At 30.9% G+C, this 21,758-nt stretch overlaps 1 protein-coding gene across 1 annotated transcript; it reads left to right on the top strand.

Annotated features, from left to right (window-relative positions):
* Positions 1 to 4,561: 4,561 nt before the first annotated feature.
* On the top strand, positions 4,562 to 7,117 carry LOC145129996 (protein FAR1-RELATED SEQUENCE 5-like). Its single transcript, XM_079064843.1, has 6 exons — positions 4,562 to 4,854; positions 5,046 to 5,304; positions 5,457 to 5,546; positions 5,676 to 5,873; positions 6,384 to 6,965; positions 7,052 to 7,117. Exons 1-6 carry the CDS (start codon positions 4,562 to 4,564, stop codon positions 7,115 to 7,117), a joined length of 1,488 nt encoding a protein of 495 aa, XP_078920969.1.
* Positions 7,118 to 21,758: the final 14,641 nt, after the last annotated feature.

The raw sequence follows: 21,758 nt of genomic DNA, 5'->3' as shown, positions 1-21,758 counted from the left end.
AGCCTATCTTTGAGTTTCACTCGATGCACAAAACTGCTAAGAAAAACATCCCAAGGTAAACCCCTCAAGTGCTCATGATTCATCAAGGACAAGTCAAGAAAAAGAAACAGGGCAAGAACTTCAATGGGAATCCACGAGAAAATATGTTTGTTGATGATAATATTCATTCCTTCTTGAATGAAGTATTCTATTTTGAGGTTAGACCAATAAATGGAATTTATGAATTAATCCTTGACGAATCTTTATAAAATTCATTTATCATGATAACAACAAAAGGCTTAAACAAGATTTAAACCAAACATATCTATGACATTATCGCATTGGTCACACAAACTAGAAGCCCATATCCTAACTTCAAAAGAGTGGACTTTCTAGGGACAAATGACACTAAGTCATTTGATATATGTGAAGCTTGTTTATGTGGTAATATGATAAAGTCACCTTTCTCTCGTTCGAGTGATAGGGCAAGTGTTTTCTTAGGCATCATACATACCGATGTATGTGGTCCTTTCAAAATAATGTCTAGATATGGTGAAAGATATTGCATCACCTTTACTGACTACTTCAGTCGTTTTAGTTATGTTAATGAAACACAAACATGAAGCATTTGAAAAGTTCAAATTATTACAAAGTGAAGTTGAAAATCAACTCGACAAGACAATCAAAGTCCTTCGTTCAGATAGAGGTAGCGAGAACTTGAGCTAAGATTTCGAATATCATCTTAAAATTCATGGGATTATCTCACAGCTTACTCCAACCCAGAACACCACAGACTAATCATGTGTATGAGAGGAGAAATTAGACCTTACTTGATATGGTTCAATCTATGACGAGAAAAGGTACTCTCCCTTCATCATTTTGGAGTTATGCCTTACTCACCGCAACCCGTATCTTGAATATGGTACCAACTAAAAGGTAGACAAAACACCTTAAGAGATGTGGTATAGAAACAGCCCATCCTTATCTTATATAAAACTTTGGGGTTGTGAAGCTTATTTTACAAAGGAATCTTCAAGCAAACTTGAACCTAGGTCTACTAAATGCATCTTTATAGGATACCATAAATATTGTTTAGGTTATTACTTCTACACCCCTAGTGAGAATAAGATCTTAATTTCACAAAAAGCTGAATTCTTAGAAAACAAGTTTCTAATGGATGAAGTAACTGGGAGGCACATAGAACTTGAAGAAGATCAAGAACCACAAACCGATGCAACTCAAGTTGGCACTAGTACCGAACAAGAGGTTGTTGAAAATGAAGAGATTATTGTTCTTCAATCTATTGAAACACTAGGCGTTAGTAGATCCGGTAGGACTCATTATGAGCCTGAGTGATATGGATTTCTCGTTGATGAGTGCTTCATGATGATGAATGTTGATGATTCGATCATCTATCGATATGAAATTGCAGATCTTGAATCTTATAAATGGCTTGAAGCCATGAACGCAGAGATGCAATCCATGAGAGAAAACCAAGAATGAGATTTTGTTGAGCTTCCTCCCCATTATAAGACTGTTGGGATTAAGTGGGTCTTAAAGAAAAGACTGACATGGATGGAAATTTACATACATTCAAAGAAAGACTTGTTTCAAAAGGATTCACTAAGTCCTTAGGAGTTGATTATGATGAAACCTTTTTACCATTCGCTACGATTAAATCTATTAGGGTACTATTTGCAATAGGCGGATATTATGACTATGAGATATGGCAGATAGATGTCAAAATTGCTTTTCTTAATGGACACTTGAAAGAAGATGTCTATATGGTTCAACCTGAAGGTTTTGTCGATCAAAATAATCCTAATAAAGTTTGTAAGATCAAGAGATGCATTTATGGGTTAAAACAAGCATCTTGAAACTGGAATCATCATTTCGATGAAATCACAAAGTTTGGTTTCTTAGAAACGAAGATGAATCTTGTGTTTACATGAAAACTAGTGGGAACTTAGTGACCTTCATGGTTATATATATATGGATGACATACTTATAATCAGAAATCACATCCAACTATACAAGGTGTAAATTTTTGGCTTGGAAAGTGTTTTTCGGTGAATGATCTAGGTGACGCAACATACATTCTTGGCATTAAAATCTATAGAGATAGTACAAAATGATTAATGGCTTTAAGCCAACATACATAAATTTACAAAGTCTTGAAGTGGTTCAAGATGGAAAACTCCAAGAGAGGATATGTATCAATGGTACATGGCACAATACTAAGTTATTATTAATGTTCTAAAGCAAAGGTTGAGCTAGAGAAGATGAAAGATGTTCCATATGCTTTGGCAGTTGGTTCCATCATGTGTGTTATGAATTGTATTAGGCCTGGTCTTGCTTGTGCTATAATCATGACAAGCAAGTATATACAAAATCTAGGATAAAGTTATCAAATGGCTGCGAAGAAGATCCTTAAATACTTGCAAAGAACTAAGGATATGTTCCCCATGTATGTAGGTGTAAATCAAGACATAAGTGTAAGGTGATATATTGATGCTTATTCCACAATAGATCGAGATGATTGTAAGTCACAATCAGGATATGTTTTTATCATCAATAGGGGTGCAGTGTCTTGAAAAAGTTCCAAACAAAGTGTCATAGCACAATCCTCTACAGAGTCAGAATACATCATTGCTTCAGAAGCTGCACAAGAAGATGCTTGGATAAAGAAATCCATTGGAGATCTAGGGGTTTTTCCTACCATTCATGATCCCCTAAAAATGTTCTGTGACAAATAGGGTGCTATTGCTTTGGCCAAAGAACCCAGATCACATGAGAATACCATGCACGTTAACTGAATGTTCAACTATATTTGTGATGAATTTGGAAGTGGTGAAATCATTATTCTCAAAGTACACACAAATCAGAGGTTGGCGGACCCTTTCACGAAGCCCCTTCCTCAAGCCAATCTTGTAGGTAATTTTCGAGGAATCGGACTTTGCTATTTTAGTGATCGGATTTGATCTCTATTTTGGTATTCCTATTAGAACTATATAAGACAAAAACTAATGTAATGAACTTGATATATTTGGAATATGATCTTTCTCATTAATTACTTGTTTGAGTTTTATATTAACATGTTTAATCCTTGAGCAATTTTATTCACTCTAAAATCCATAGTAGGTTATTATTGTGGGAAAAAATAATGAAGTAAGACTAATATGAATTGGAATGGTTTAAAAAGCATTGGAACTAGATTCATTGGTACTTGGTGGAGAACAAGTATTTGATTGAACCATTCAAGATCACTTCATGGATCGTTTTCAAGAATGATGCTTGATAAATTTAATATCTTTATATCCTTAAAACCCTGAGATACATATTTGGGACTTAAGTACATGGAATGTTATGTTTTAATGTAGTAAAATGTTGTTCTTTAATCAAGCAAATATAAAGGCTATTTTTAGGTATGATGCAAACCATACGAGTGACGTATGTAGTTGAGGTAAGATTTGTTCCTCTTATTCGTTGAGAGTTAGATATCTAAGGCATTATAAAAGGTTGAACACTGAAATGAGATTGACCGCGATTTGTGTCTCGTGTTCAACATGATGTATGCAACAAAGGGGTGACTGGTTACTTACGTGATACATCAATTGTATCTTTGATCTTTTAAAAAATTGGATATTGATGGATGGAAATTCGTCGTGTGTTATTGAGGACAATGAAATGTTGCTAGATGTTCACCACTATTTAATATGAGTTCATAATGAAACATGTGCAAGTGGGGGATTGAAAGATCTTTATGCTCAAGGATCCTTATGAAATGATATTTCCTAACATAATATGATCCTATAGGGTCACACGATATAACAGGTATACACTGATTGATTATTTATTAAGTAATATGATTATTAATAAATTAAATCATCATTTCTATTTAATTGGGGAATTATTCTTTTATGAAAATAATAATTCAAATGAGTATAACTTGTGACAATTAATCACTTAGTGTTATTTAATTGTCACGTTTATTCATGATTCTCACACGTTTATTTATATGATTGTTTTATTCATGCATTAGTAGATTGATTTAGATTTATAATTTTTTAGCTAGTGAATCTTTGAGTTCATTAGATGATGCACAATATTGTGGTGATGTACGCGGAAAACATGTCTATAAGCCATATGTACTTGTTCAACTTATTCCATTTAAAGGTTTAATCTTCAAATCATTAAAGTTGGCCATCAAAATGTATTCTGAGTATGCTGAAATTGGTGGTTTTAATGTGAGATTGAGCACACAGGTAAGGTTTGATAACAAGATTATAAAGAAGAAACATCTTATATGTAATCGTGGTGGCATACAGAAAAAGAAATCTTGTGACACATTGGGTACAAGTGGTGTTAGGAGGAAACGAAATTCAAATTCAAGAGCTATTGGTTGTCAAGCAAAGATTATATTTGAATATGTGTATGGAACTCTAGATTATAAAGTTTTCAGTTTAATGAACTTCAAAACTATCCACTTGAGAAGAGAAGTGATTTAAAAAAAGCGAGGCAAATGTCATATTCAGAAAAAGAGTTTATAGTGCGTGCTTCCACATCAAAAATAGGTCTCACTATGGCTCATAAGTTGAGGGCAAGTCTGAGAGGTGGGTATGAGTTTGTAAAGCCCAAAGTAGTTGACTATAAAAATTTATGTAGAGATATCAACAATGCTATAGGTTATAAAGATGCCCAAATGATAGTAAACACAATGAATGTCTGTCGAGCTCGCTATTTAAATTACTCATTTGAGTTTAAGTGTCAAGATGATGTTTTGGACTCTATGTTTTGGGTTGATGAAATGGAGAAGGCATATTATGCTGAATTTGGTGATCTTATCTCGTTTAATGCGACTTTCCGAACAAACAAGTAAGTTATTTTATCTACTTTTTTAAAGCTTATTCATATATGAGTATTTTAACTTTATGTTCAATGTTTAGTTTTTATTGTTGAAATTATTTTAATAATATATTGTAACTGTATTCATACATGAATATTTATATATTCACTTATAAATACATCAAAAATTGACTTTAATGAACACTTTTTTTGTGTGTTAGGTATCGAATGGTTTTTGTTCCATTTACTACTATTGACAATCATAAAAAATCAGTTACTATTGGAGCGTGGTTGCTATGCAATGAAAGCATTGATTCCTGCTCTTGGTTGCTTAAAGAGTTTCTTAAAACTAATGGGAAAGAGCCAACACTTGTTTTAGCCGATCAAGATGTTGCAATAAAACAAGCTATTGAGAATGTGTTTCCTAATTCAAAGCACCGATTATGTATGTGGAATATAATGAAGAAGTTGAAAAACAAGGTGTTATAGTATTTAGTTATTCATAGATGAATATACTAATTTTTTCAAATACTAGTATATTCATTTATGAATATTTATTATTATTTTACTTATGAATATTTATTCATTTATGAATATATATAGAAGCTTATTTTATTTGTGTTTTAATACAGATATCAGATGATTTATTTACGAACACACACTTTAGAAAAAGATTCTCGAAGCTTGTTTGGGACATTAATATGAAATATGATGTCTTTGAGGTGAAGTGGAGTTTGCTTATGAAGGAATTCAATCTTGAAGACACGAGATGGTTTAAAGACATGTTTACAAAACGAGATTCATAGATACCTGTATATTTTAATGATATTCCAATGTGTGGGTTGATGAAGACTACGTCGAGGTCAGAGAGTATGAATTCATTCTTTAATACCTACTCAGAAAGTGGTAATTTACTTTTGAATTTCATGATGAATTACGACACTGCCACTCAAAAGCAAAGGAATACTCAACGAGAGCTTGATAAGACATCAAAGAAAGCATCATATAAAATGCAAAAACCTCGAGAAATAGAACTACAAGCATCAAAGGTTTATACAAGTACATTATTTTTTGACGTGCAAAAGGAAATATATAAAGCAAGTTTTTTCTGTACATACTCGTATGTTGGTATTGAAGATGGGTAGGAAGTTTACATTGTGCTACACAACAGCAGTAAAAGCAAATTTAAAAATGAATTTAAGGTAATTTAATAGTTTTTTTATGAAAAATGTAATGTTTATATACGAATATGAGAATATTCATATATGAATATGAGAATATGCATATATGAATATTCTGATCATTTTAAAATTAGAACATGTTCATATATGAATTTAAATTAATATCTTATATGAATATTTACAATGTGATTATTCATATATGAATATTTATTTATTATTTTTCATATATGAATATGTATTATTGTATATGATTAGAATGTAATATTCATATATGACTACTTATATATGATTGTTCATATATGAGTATTCATATATGAATGTAAATGTGTAAATTTTGTTTAAATTGTTTTTTCATTTTTTATTATGTTTTTGTATCAGGTTGAAATAAAAGCTGAAGAGAAAGAAATAAATTGCAGTTGTGAACATTTCAAGCATATGGGTGTTTTATGCAGACATGCTTTTACAATAATAATGAGATGTGGTGTTAAAGAAATTCCTGGAAGGTACATTCTGAAAAGATGGAGAAAGGATGTAATATCAAGAAATTATTGTTTTAGTTATGTTCAATCTAATTCAGGGGATTGTGAGAATGTGAAGCTAGTCAATGATTCACATTATAGTTTTGAATCATGTGTGGATATTGTAAGAGATGAAAAAAAGAAATTGGATTTGTTTGCTGAGAAACAACAAATGTTGTTGAAGGAATTTGAGAGTGATTATGCATCTGGTGGATTGAAAAGCAAGACGGATGGTAAAGTCGTATGCAAGCTTATGGGTGTTTCTATTCCTATTCCAAAAGAGATTAATATTCATCTTCCTCAAGTTCAAAGCAATAAAGGTTCTGGAATCAAGAAAAGAATTCCAAGTGCAGGTGAAGTAGCATATGAAAATTCTAAAAAAGAACATAGAATGTGCTCAGGATGTGGAAAACGAGTTCCTCACAATTTACGTACATGTCCAGTAAGAATTGTAGCTGCTCAAACAACAAAATACATTTAGGGTTTTTTTTATGTTTTTTGGTTTGATTCATTTATGAATATATGCAGATGATAACTATAAACAATAATATTCATGTACGAATAATAAACATTTATATTGATATGGTGAATTGATATGTGAAATATATGTTTTTTTTAAAATGAATATATCATATTTGTTTTTTTAATTTACTATTAAATAAGTTATATTGATATGGTAAATTGATATGTGAAATACACATATTATTTGTAAATTATTCATAAATGAATACATAATATGTGGATTCATTTATCATTGAAGATGTTATTATTTACATATAAAAGGTAAATTAATATATCATGTTGGTATTCAATTATGAATAAACTTAAATAAAATTGATAATTAGTAGAAATGAATACATCATAAATGAATACAAATATGTGAACTGTGTTATACTAACAAATAAGATATATTCATATATTAACTTTGTTATATTCATATATGAACTTTGTTATATTGACATATTACTGCTAACTTAATTATAAATGAATATATATCATATTGGTATTCAATTATGAATAAACATAAATAAAATTTGAAAATATTTAAATATAAAAAACTAACAAAAATAAGCAAACTTGTTTCTATTACATAATCATCCAACACAAGATAATAAAACTTGTTCATAAGAATTTCACAAACTATTTAAACGATTTTTAATAACATTTAGCAAACGATCTAAAATTTGTTTCACAGAACCATCTTACATGTCCTCAAAATTCATTCAACTTCAACAAAAATTGTTCAACACCATCACACTTCATCACAAGCACTCCTCAATATTCTTTTAACCTTTTTTGAATTGTTTGCATAGCCTTGTATGTATGAGCGATACACACTTTGAATTCAACATTTTGATATTTTTCAGCAAGATCCAACACCTTAGCCTTCAACATGTTAATTTTAGAAGTTAGCATTCGGTGTGCATACCATTTGCCTGAGCTTCTCTAAAGTAGTTTGTTGAATTGCACTTTCTTTATGAAGACCTGGTTTCCACTTTGAGATTGGTTGTCCCATATAGGTCTCCATATGTCTCATTGCAATGACCCCATAATCAACTTTGTTTTTAACTGTTCTCCATGACATTTCAAGTCGTTGGGGTGTGATACTTTCTTTTGAGATGGCATTGGCTCTTGGATGGTTTATTTCTTTAAAGTATCTCACAAACAAATTTTTCTGATCATTAAATAAAATAAAAGATAGATATGTAATAAATTGGTTCTTATATGTTGTTGTGAATTGGGTACTTACCAAAGGTTTCAATAGTACTCCATATTTCCCTTCATAATCCCCCTCAACTGCACTGTTGTCTAGAATTTCAATTGATGGTTTCTTTAAGTTGAAGACAATCACAAAAATGTGAGCACTTCTAACAATTGGAAAGAATACATGTTTTTATGTATATAATGGTAAGTATTTTGTTGATAAAATATATATATAAAAACAAGTTTAATTAACATACCATGTCAATTTCTTTTATGTTCAAGATTTTTTTGTACCCATCAGTACTGTCATGAAAGTTCTCCTTGAATTTTTCGTACTTTCTTTCATCAGACAATGTTGAAGATACATAAGCATTCTGTAACCAATATAATTTTAAAGGACTAGTAAGTTTTTAATCATAAATGAATACATCATGTTGGTATATTAACCATAAGTATATACTAAAGATATTTATTTTTGATTTTTATATTCTAAGATGAATACATCATTTTGTTATAATCGTATGTGAATTTCAGTTGCATATACATAATTATCTTAAAGAATACATCATATTTGTATAATCATATGTGAATTTCAGTTGTAAATAAATATAATATTCATAAATGAATACATCGTATTGGTATATTCATTTATCAATAAAGAAGAAATTAATGTTAGAACATAAACTTACAGAAACTCCAACTTTCAAGAAGAGTTTGTATGGTGAATTTCCGAAATCCCTTCCCAGTTCATGGTGGTTAAGTAAATCAGCCCAAGTGTCTAAAACTTCTACAAAAATCTCTGTGTTTGTATATAGAATTTCCATAATTGCTCTTTTTGTTATCTGACCATATTATTTCTTGACAACCACATCTCTACAAATATATAATCAAAATGTCTTACATTATTATCTATATAATAATCATGTATGCATATGTCTATAAAATAAAGTCACTTACGATGTATTCCCTTGCAAGTTGAACAACCACTCACAGACAATACTCTCCTGATGTGTCAGCTTAGCTTTTGTGTCTATTATCCTGCATTTGTAAGGTGATTTGAAAGCATCAGCAAGCTTCATCTCTCTTGGTTCATCCAGATCATGCTTTGATGGTCCTACTTCTATAGGAATTGCTACAGAGATTGGATTTGGATTAAGAACATTTGTATTTGCTAATCTGATCACAACCCTCTAATGGTCGTCTTTGATTTGTTTCTTTGTAAGTCGTTTTTTGGTGAAGATTTATTAGATTTTTACTTGAAGTTTGATCTGAATTATGACTGAGACCTAGACTAAAGCTTGGATGAGTATTATCTGCATGCCAGGAGATTTATCATATAAATAGCTGTATGTTAATTATCATATTTCTTTATATTTTGAAATGTTTTTCCAAATTGTTACCTCCTTCATTTTCTTTTGTCTTGTCAACTTCTCCTCCTTTTTTGTTTTCATTTTCAGACTTTTTCTTTCCTGAAAGATAAAGAACATATATGAATATTGTATCTATATTCAAAAAATTGTATTAGTTATCCATAAATGAATATAAATATTGCAATATATTAATTTTCGAATAAGTAATGCATAGCATTACTTATGAACAAGTAATTCTATATTTTACTTATTAATAAATGAAAAGTGTGTTATTCAAAAAATAAATGTATGCATTACTTACATTGTCTTATTCACTTGTGAATAAGTAATGTATTCAGTTATGAATAAGTAATGGATATCATTATTTATGAATAAGTAATACTTTATTTTTTATTTATTCGTTTATTGTGTTATTCATTTGTGAATAATCAAACTTATTATATTCATTTATTAGTGAATCAACTATTTACCTCTATCATCTGCATTTCCTTTCTCAATTTCTGTTTGTTTATCTGCACCTCCATCTTTTGTGTTCTTAGCTTCTTCTCCTCCTTTATTTCCATGTTCGGAGTTTCCCTTGCCTGAAACATATACATCATATATGAATATTCTATCTTTTTTTACTCATTTATATAGTGTCTTATTCACTTATGAATAAACAATGTTATTAAAAAATGAATACAAATATTGTAATATATATTGAATCATTCATTTACCTGTATCATCTCCCTTTCTTTTTTCAACTTCTTCTCCTTATTTATATACACCTTTTGATATTCCCTTTTCTGCAAGATCCATTTAGTATTATATATTAAATATAATTAATTAATGAATTAGTAAATATATAATAAGTTGATAGTAACATACCTTGAATAGCTTGACTGATCAGAGTATTAGTTTTACTTCTAGTCATTGGTGGCCCTGGTCAAAATTTAATAAAAAAATTTGTTATTGTGTATTAATATTTTTATAAAATAAAAGTAAGTCAAAATTTAACTATATCAATATTATCCAAAATAGTTTTCATTTCAGGGTCATTTCAGATTTCATCTTCTTGATTATTTAAACTTGAAAATCCAATTCCAATGATATTATCCACAATGTTGTTAACAACTTTATCCAACATATTTTCATTTTCACTTTGTTCAATAGTCTCTCCATGATTATTTGTTTCTTCAGCCTCATCATCATTTTTCTCTTCATCATTCTCATTTTCATTGTTCATTCCATCTTTCTCTTTTACTTCAGTTTCACCTTCTTTTTTATTGTTATCTCCATCATTCTTTATTCCTTCATTCTCTGCTTCGTTTGAATCAAGCAAATAATCTACTTCTGGTTAACTTCCATCATTATCATTGTCTTCTTCACCATTTCCCTCTTTATCTTCATTTTCTTTTTGATCATTTGTTTTTTGACCCATTATTGGTGTCAAATTGATACCTTCAACTCCAGTTTCATTACTTGGAAACTCAAAAAGTGTTGTGCTTTCAGTTTTTCTTCAACAATTATATTTGTCATCTTTTCTTTGAAAATCGTAAAACTTTCCTATTCAGGGAACTTTGTTATCGCATCATTGAGTTTTGAATTCAGCTTTTCCTTCATCCACTCAAAACTATTAAGCATTTTAGATAATTTTGATTCATATGCCTATGTAATAAAAAGAAGTATGATTAGAAATTTAATAATAATTTAACGTAATAATATATTATTAACATGTTCAAAATAATTACCTCAACAGTATCATCTTCATCTTTATCAGAATCACTGTCTTCGAGATCTGTATCTCCTTCATCTTGTTCATTAACAAATTTTCATTTAATTCTCTAAGTCCAAATCTACCTTTTTCTTGTTCAAATGTATCTCGATATCTAATCTTCTCTGAACTCCAATAAAAAGATGTTGGACGTTTATGTGTTACCGTTAAAGCTTCTAATGGATGTTATCAGCATAGAACAACGGCAGATAAATGATAATTAATTGATATTCATAAATGAATTTTATATATATATATATATATATATATATATATATATATATATATATATATATATATTCATATATTAATAAGTAATGCAAACCACTACTGATTCATATATGAATATATATATATATATATATATATATATATATATATATATATATATATATTATATATGAATAAGTAATATTATCTTTTACTTATTCATATATGAATATGTGCTATTCAGCTATGAATAATTAATATTATTAAAAATTGAATATAAATATTATAATAACTTACCACCAATAAAGCTGAAGGTCCAACAAAGTAGTTGGTATCTGAGTATAGTATGTATGAGCTCTTTGTTCTGACAAGACAGTCCAAAACATAGTTGCACTAGTCTATGTTGCTGATATCTATTTTTCTTGAAATATAACTCAAAGGAATCAGGTTGCTTCTTCCCATTGATGTTGACTCACAAAACGTGTTGACAAAAAGAACTAAGAAGTTCAATTTGAAATTGAAATCAACTTTTGTGGTACAAACAATAACTTTTTTGATTGCATTCAGTCGGATGATTGCTCCATCTTTAAATTGTTGCTTCCATTCATCATAATTTGTATCATCTTTAGGCCATTGATCCAGTTGTGTAAGTATGGTTCCACCAGTTGTAATGCCCAACATGTCATGAACAGACTCTGTTGTTACTTTCAGTTCCATTTCTTCAACATCTATCACCATTCTCTCATAATCAAATTCTTGAAGAATATAAAATCCCAGCTTCAGTGGTATATCTGTGATTTCCATTTTTAACAGACTTCCAAAACCCATAGATCTTACACATTCTTTTTTTTGTTTGGTCAACCCAAGGATTATAGATAGCAATGACTCTGGTGAACATCTGTTTTTCATCGAGTAAAATTCCTTTACCATTGTTTTTTTCTCTTTCTTGATTGTTGACTCCTTTTTTGCCTTCTTTGATAAACGACTACTTTCAAAAACAGAGTCTGAATCATGTAGTTGTCGTTTTTCAGGAGTTTTTCTTTTTGATGGACTTTTTTTTTGCTTTGATACGCTGTTTTCTTTGGTGTTTTTGTTTCTTTTTTTTTTCCTGGGAAATGAAAACATATAATACTTGAATAAGTTGTAATTATTCATATATGAGTAGTGCAAATATATAACATGTATATACAAGTTATTGATATATGAATATTATATATATATATATATATATATATATATATATATATATATATATAAGCCATATATAGTTATTCATATACGAATATCCTTGTTGATTTATTAATATTTATTTATTAAAAAAATATAACAGAGATATACAAGTTTATTCATATATGAATATATTAGATATGATAGGAATTTTGTGATGGATTTTAGTATACTACAACATCCTATGGTGCACATACAACCCTAAATACCTTGGATCTATGTTTTCACTAATTATACATGCAAATGGTTTCCAAGGCATTAAACCTATAACTAGCATGCAATTTGTCATAAACAATACAAGATACTAGTTAGAGTAACATACTTTTTATGTGGCTTGAAGTCTTGATGTATTTGATGTTGCTTGAAAACACTTTGGCCTTTAAGAACTTAGTGCCCCAAGTGTTGCACCTCAAATGGAATCACAAATCACCTAGGACAAATGTGACTATTGAGAGAGAATTCATGCACCAAAAACACCTTCAAGAACTCCAAGAACTTCTAGTGGCTTTTTAGGCAATGGACTACATATTTATATGTGGGATGTCAAGAGTCATGGATATAATCCAATTCCATACCCATTGGTTTTATGATCAATGGTTCATGTGGCACAACTCTTTATGTATCCATACATAAACTTGGTCCAACATGGATCAAAGTCCAACACATATAAATATAACTAATTACCATAATTAGTCCCCATAGATTTAATTAGTCTCTTTTGATCATTAAATTAATTCCAAATTAATTCTTGATCAATACTAATTAAAACATATGATTTCATATTAATATATTATAACTTATAATATATTAACAAATCATATATATATAACCTTCTCTCAAGAGTCCATCCTAACAAATTGTCCTGGTGTTATGCAACCCAAATGGACCATGCTACTCTCGGGTCGAGTACATACCAATAATTGTTATGGGCATAGACACCTAATCCAACAGTCTCCCACTTGGATAAGTCTAAAACTATTATTGCATATGACTCCATGATCCCGACTAGCAATCGTAGCTCTTAAAAGCCGCTGTCGAACTCAGACCTAGTCAATGACTTGTCCATTATATAAGGGATCGTATATTCCTCCATTATAGATATCATATGGACTGAGACATGGATTATAATCATTCTCTCTGTCCATTTTTTGTTTCTCGATTTCCGATTTATGACGACCAACTAATTGAACAAATCAAATCAGTCCAGGCCCGGCTGAGCACTTACGTTTGTAATCACTAACTCACCGAGGGGCCCACAGATATCACTTTTATCCCTCCAAGGGTAAAAGGAATAGATAAACTTCGACTCATATGCTTGCTCTATATACGCACCAAATTACACACAAAAATGCGTTTTATAACACCAAGTTCCTGGTGCGTTTTCACATAGTCAATGTGTAACCGACTTGTAGACTGCAACTCATATCTCTTGGTTTGAGGAATATAAGATATTATCGTCTCATGATCACTCGTGATAAAATCCATTAAATGAGTCAAATGAGTGTGGGTTTAATGCAATACTCGAATCTCATTCCAGGAGCACTCACGAGTGTTGCAGCAACTTTTGATATATCTAAACACTTTAGACATCTACAAACCCAATTCATGACAGTCTTGCCTTAATACCTACTTCCAACGTATTATCGACTGTGGATGGTTTGAATAACTTAGTCATTCGGGAAGAATAACCTAGTTATTCTGGAAGTCAAAACATGCAAAGTGAAACACAAGAATAATCGAATCCAATATGGTCTCAGAACTTATGAATATAAATAAAACACCCTTTATTTATCACCATATTGATTACACATTATTCATTGTATAATGTTTCGATTTATCAACCTAATACTTGAATTAAAACAATAGTCATGACACGCTCCAAGCATGCACACTATGTTTGTCCAAACAATAGTTATGCCATGCTCCAAGTATGTACACTATGTTTGTCTATGATCCTTACTTTGTGAAATAGATCAATTGACCATGATTCCAATTATTCTCATTCACAATCCCAAATCCTTACCGCAAATGTATGATTACAAGATTCTTTGCCATTTACTGAAATCTGTTAGATTCTAAACTTATATGCATTGATCCTCTTGTAATGACTATGCACAAAAGTCACAAAGACTTGACAACAAACATTTACAAAGTATTCCAATGGAGAGCAATTCCATGGAAACGAAGTCTCAAATTCAAAGTACATTCCTTTGAACATCCTTCTTGCATTAAGTTTTCTAATCTTACATAGATTTAATGAATAACTTCCACCTATGGAAACATTTCCACATTCCCATTTTGACTATCACTTCTGAACAAGAGTTGCCTCCTTTCAGAATATGTCAATATGGTCCTTCAAAATTAACACTATACTTCTAATTGTCCATGAGCAACCAATCTTTGATAAACCTCAGATCGTCCTCGGCAATTTCTTAATCATTTAGTCATACCCAGTTCTAGTACTTTTTCCCTCTTAATGCCCTAGGCATTTGGAAAATTCAGAACAGATTAATATTACAGCACATGTAATCGATCCTATATCTGAAGCATATGGGACACGATTCATGATGTCTCACATAAAGACATGATACTAGACCAGTCTTTTGCTATAATATTTCTATTTCTATTTTCCATGTTCTCAAAATTCAGATTATGAAAAAGGGATGTCGTAATCATAATCGAATTTTAGAACGTAAATAATGACTATGACTAAAGTTGATTAAAATCTCACAATCTAAGCTTTTAGATTTGAAATTAAGTATAATTTCCTCTTCCTTAATTATAGAAAAACAACCTTTTCAACCCCTACAACTTCACAAATTGAAACTTTTGTTTTCTATAATTAACATTGCTCACTTGCAATATTTACCATAACTAATTATGCTCTCACTAGCATAATAATTATTATATTACTAGCATAACACTTATGCTCCCACTAGCTCTGACATGTATCCAGAAATCAGCTGGACTTCTAGAAATCAATACTTTATTGACTTTCTTACCAAAGTTCAGATTTCTGATACGAGATGCTTTGATAAAACTTTATCAAAATCATACACCTTTCCTTAGATAGCTCACATGTGTGTCTAAACAATTTTTAGAACTATGAAAAGGGATTTCGTAATCATAGTCTCAATTGTTTAGACCTTTTCCATTTCTCACAAGTCCATGTTAATGTACCGGTTAACCACACATACTCCACTAACGACTTTGAGAATGCAAATATCATAATTTTTATCTACTTAAAATCTACTTAGTGAAAGCGTTTCCTCACCATCATTTTCATGAATCAAAGAGAAACCTTATGACACTTAGATTTTATGGTGTATGTGTTCCTATCCATGTAAATTTGTCAGAACCATAATCACAAGACAAGGTTAGTGACAAATCCAAACTCATATGGACTGAACTTGTGTAATCTTAACTTCTTGCCACTTGGCAGCACAAGGGCCTACCATTGCTTCCAGGTTGTTATGCAAACAATTGAGAACTCATAGAACTCATATGCATAGTCAACTTTAACTGGAATGGGCACATCAACAAGAATATGTCAACATGATAAGTTGCAAACCTCAAGTTGTGTGCTAGTGATAAATAATAAGTTTCAACCTTGATTAGTTCTTGAGACTTTCAAGACCTTTAAGACTCCCACTGTCCTCTTGACATATAAGACTCTCTTGTCAAGAATCATTACTTGACAAACAAATATTCAAGAGTTAGTGCGGATTGTTTATGAAGACAAACACTTCACACAATTGGTCACAGTTGGTCTTTGTCTTATCCAAGACATCACAACTTGCCAATTTCAAATGCACAAAAGTAAGACAACATTTTACTCTACATTTGACAAGTGTTATAAACCTTCTCAAGATTATGTCACTCAAGTTAAAATCTTGGAGTATTACTCTAAGACTCAATTTAGGAACGAAGTATGACTTATCCTTTTGATTTAACCAATTCAACAAATCACGCTTCCTCTTCTTAGTCAAACAAATGCACTAAGATGTCCTTAGAGAATCAATTGTGATACGGTTTCATAATCACTAAGATAATCATAAAACAAGATACTCAAGTACTCTCCCATCTTTTCAGATTGGAGAAACTTTTATCTTTCTGCCTAATTTGATTATTCTTATTCGTTCTGCCTTACATTGAAACTTTTCCAATGTACCAGAATTACACTTAAACTTGTAAGTATAACCATATTCACTAAACTTTAGTCACGACGAATAGCCTTATCGATCTTTGTGGTGGACCTGACCAACGCACAACCAAGTGTACCCGATCTCCTAGTCCTTCACTTGACTCACATATACATGTGCACAAGGAGTTAGCCTTAATTTCCCAAAGATGAAAATTCTCATTCATCATACAATACAAGTTGCATGATTCCAAGTTTCTATCCAACTGAAACTTGGGTGGTGAGAATCTTTCCTTATTTGGTAAATTATGACACTACCACAAACGAAAGAATCAAATCCATTTTCCAATATTGCTATCAATGGAATCATATAAACAACAATTTTTCATAAATGCCATTGTAAGGATATTTAAAATAAATAAAATCAAAACTTTTATTTTATTTTAAAACTTGCGGAAAATTTATCCTTACAATGAAAATGCATATGAAAACTATGTTGTAATCTATTCCTAAGCAATCTATCATAACTTTAAGTAGCAGCTCAAAATTCTGATCTTCACGATCAGAATCAGCTTACTCTTCCTTTAAGCTTCCTTTCTTTGATTCTACAAAACATCAAAATGTGACCCAGTCACATCATGTAATAGGAATCTCAAAATAGGAACTTAATAGAGTTAGATAGTGGACTTTACCCGAAGTAGAGTCAAACTTTTTGACTTTACCATCCTTATGATCTTTCAGGTAAATAGGGCAGCTTCGCAACCAATGCCCCTTCCTTTGGCAATAGAAACATACGGACTCTTTGGGAATGGCACACGGGACTATCTCAGACTTAGCCTTTCTCTTTACCATTTGGTCAACTAAGTTAACTATGGCCGATCCCTTTCCATTGGGAAGAGAAAGCTTTTCTGGGTTTCCAATGTTACCGTTGTCAATGTCCATTGAAATTTGGGAAGTAGATCTTCCAATCAAATTTGCTTTACCAGTGCCCCAAATCATTGTTGATTCAGCAGCATCAAGCAAATAGGTAAGATCATTAAGGGTCATGTCATAGTCTATTACATAGTAGTCCTTAAAGAACTCACTATGTGACTTAGGAAGTGATTGAAGGACCTAGTCCACAACCAACTTCCTCAAGACTTTGACATCCAACTCTCCCGACTTGTCAATATGTGACTTCATCTCCAAGAGGTGAGCACACACAGACTTTGCTTGCCAATAAGGCTTGAGTGACCTTGACCTTGTGGGTTATGGAGAATAATTAGAGGAGGTGGAGGAAGTGAAGTATGATTTCCATGATCCAACCACGGGACATCATCTTCATTAGGAAAGCTTGTTCCAAGAAATTTGGGAAGATCATAGTTGTCTTAACTAGACATCTATGCGGTAGAAATTCAAGTTTAGTTTATTTAAGTCCTTAATTTAACACCTAATATGAAATATTAAGGCTAGGACCCAACACAATATTTTATAACTTGGAAGAGGGATGCCGTAATCCAAGCTATAAATTATTTGAAGGTAAGCGAATGACGATTTACCAATTTCCACCATGAAAAATGAAAAAGATTTTTAGGTCTTAAGTGAATTGAAACTCCTAGATCCTTTGAGATTCATTGAACTTTTCAATGGCATATTTAAAGCTCGATTGTGCCCTCTCAAGTTTGTGACTGGGATGTCGAGGATCACAAACAAGGTGTGAATAACCATGAAAATTGACTTGGTACCATTAATATTTATCACCTAATCGATGTGTCGGTTACCCACACGCGCTCCACCGATCTATGATAGACATTAAGTCACCCTTTGCCACTCTTACTAGTCCATGTTAGTGTTCCGGTTACCCACATACGCTCCACCAACGACTTGGTAAGGTACAAAGTGTAATTTCATGGGTTAGCACCAAATTCACATTTTCCTAAGTAACTAAGATTGGAAATTTATAAGTGTTTAGTTACTTAGTATTTATCATTATACTTTTAATGAAGGGAGAATTAATGTCCTGTCAAACACGTTCGGCTAACGACCCTCCACCAGTCAAGGAAGCGGTGGGTGAGAGTGGACACCCATTAAACTGCCATTTTATAGGCAGTAACCTTATACCCCCCTTATAAACCGGCTTCATGAATGAGGCCACTAACGGTAAGACTGACTTTGTTCTTATACATATATATAACTATTAACTATTAATATTATAATAGTATATGGGTTGAATTTTAACTTTTAAAATTCTATGGGTTTAACTTGGAATTAAAATATTCATGGGGGGAAACTTTACAAATTCCAAAACTTGAGGGCAAGTTTTGAACAATTCAAAAGCTTTTGGTTTCCATAACTTATGAGTTTAAAGTAGTTTTAATGAAAAAACTCTTCAAGTTCCATAACTTGAGGACAAGTTATGGAAGACTTTAAAACATTTTAAAATGAGACTCTTCATTTTCATAACTTATGGAAATCTTATGAGTTTTAAAAATCATAAATGTTACTTTTCATATAACTTGAGGAGAAGTTACAAAAACACATTTTATGAAAAACTTTTAGATCAATTTGGATTGAAAACAAATTATCACATAATTTTTCTATTAATCTAAACTAACTCATAAGAACAAGATAATTCAAATCATCAATCTTCAAGAAATTAGCATGAACATATAAACTAATACAAATCTTGAAATTATGACAATTATCTTTGAAATTGGATTAGCATGAACATTAACACATCAAAAAACAGGTTTATAAGTTCAAAAACAGCTTAGGGTAATGCTCCAAGTCCAATTCCAGGCTTAAATGTCAAATAACTGCACTCTGGAGCACCAACTCGTCGAGTACATGAACTAACTCGGCGAGTTGGTCAGATTAGTACATGGACTCGGCGAGTCCATCAGTGGACTCGGCGATTCCAAGGAAAAATGCATGCTACTCGACGAGTATGTCAGTGGACTCGGCGAGTCCACTGTCCAGACAGCCAGAAAATCGATTTTTTTTAGCAATTTCCATCAAGTATAATTGACAACAAACCAGGCTTTGATACCACTGATGGATTTTAGTATACTACAACATCCTATGGTGCACATACAACCCTAAATACCTTGGATCTATGTTTTCACTAATTATACATGCAAATGGTTTCCAAGGCATTAAACCTATAACTAGCATGCAATTTGTCATAAACAATACAAGATACTAGTTAGAGTAACATACTTTTTATGTGGCTTGAAGTCTTGATGTATTTGATGTTGCTTGAAAACACTTTGGCCTTTAAGAACTTAGTGCCCCAAGTGTTGCACCTCAAATGGAATCACAAATCACCTAGGACAAATGTGACTATTGAGAGAGAATTCATGCACCAAAAACACCTTCAAGAACTCCAAGAACTTCTAGTGGCTTTTTAGGCAATGGACTACATATTTATATGTGGGATGTCAAGAGTCATGGATATAATCCAATTCCATACCCATTGGTTTTATGATCAATGGTTCATGTGGCACAACTCTTTATGTATCCATACATAAACTTGGTCCAACATGGATCATAAGCCCAACACATATAAATATAACTAATTACCATAATTAGTCCCCATAGATTTAATTAGTCTCTTTTGATCACTAAATTAATTCCAAATTAATTCTTGATCAATACTAATTAAAACATATGATTTCATATTAATATATTATAACTTATAATATATTAACAAATCATATATATAATCTTCTCTCAAGAGTCCATCCTAACAAATTGTCTTGGTGTTATGCAACCCAAATGGACCATGCTACTCTCGGGTCGAGTACATATCAATAATAGTTATGGGCTTAGACACCTAATCCAACATTTTGTACCTTTGGCATTTTTCCTCTTCGAATCTGTTTCTCTCATTGTTGTTTGTTCTTTATCAGAAATGACAATCTTCTTACCTTCATACATTAGTGAGTAGAAGATAAATAAATTTTAAATACATTTTACAAAGAAACTATTTTATATTCATAAATGGATAAATGAATATAACAGATAAATCCATATTTATATATTTACATATGAATATATATGTTATATTCATATGTGAAGATATTGAAGATCAATCACCAATTTCAAAAGAAAAATGTTCCAAAACAAAACAACATAAAGGTATGAATAATTGTTTCCATTCACATATGATTAGCTTTTGAATACAAACAAAGCCAAGCCATACATATTTATTCTTATATGAATACAGGAATTCAATAGCTTTTTTATTATAAAACATATCCAGATTGAAGTATTCATGTGTTAATAGAAGAAAATTATAGCATGTATATACAAGTTATTCATAAATGAATATAACAGATATATTCATATTTATATATTCACATATATTCATATGTGAATATATATGTTATATTCATATTTGAAGATACTGAAGATCAATCACCAATTTCAAAAGAAAAATGTTCCAAAACAAAACAACATAAAGGTATGAATAATTGTTTCCATTTACATATGATTATCTTTTGAACACAAACAAAGCCAAGCCTTATATATTTATTCATATATGAATACAGGAATTCAATAGTTTTTTCTAATATAAAAAATTTCCAGATTGAAGTATTCATATGTTAATCGAAGAAAATTATAGCAGAGATATACAAGTTATTCATAAATGAATATAACAGATATATCCATATTTATATATTCACATATGAATATATATGGTATATTAATATGTGAAGATACTGAAGATCAATCACCAATTTCAAAATAAAAATGTTCCAAAACAAAACAACATAAAGGTATGAATAATTGTTTCCATTCACATATGATTAGTTTTTGAATACAAACAAAGCTAAGCCATATATATTT

Source organism: Lactuca virosa, chromosome 1, assembly GCF_052849685.1.
Source record: "Lactuca virosa cultivar CGN04683 chromosome 1, Lactuca_virosa_CGN04683_v6, whole genome shotgun sequence".
Classification (NCBI taxonomy): domain Eukaryota; kingdom Viridiplantae; phylum Streptophyta; class Magnoliopsida; order Asterales; family Asteraceae; genus Lactuca; species Lactuca virosa.
Note: the sequence above shows the minus strand (reverse complement) of the source record. Positions and strands in the feature narration are given on the sequence as shown.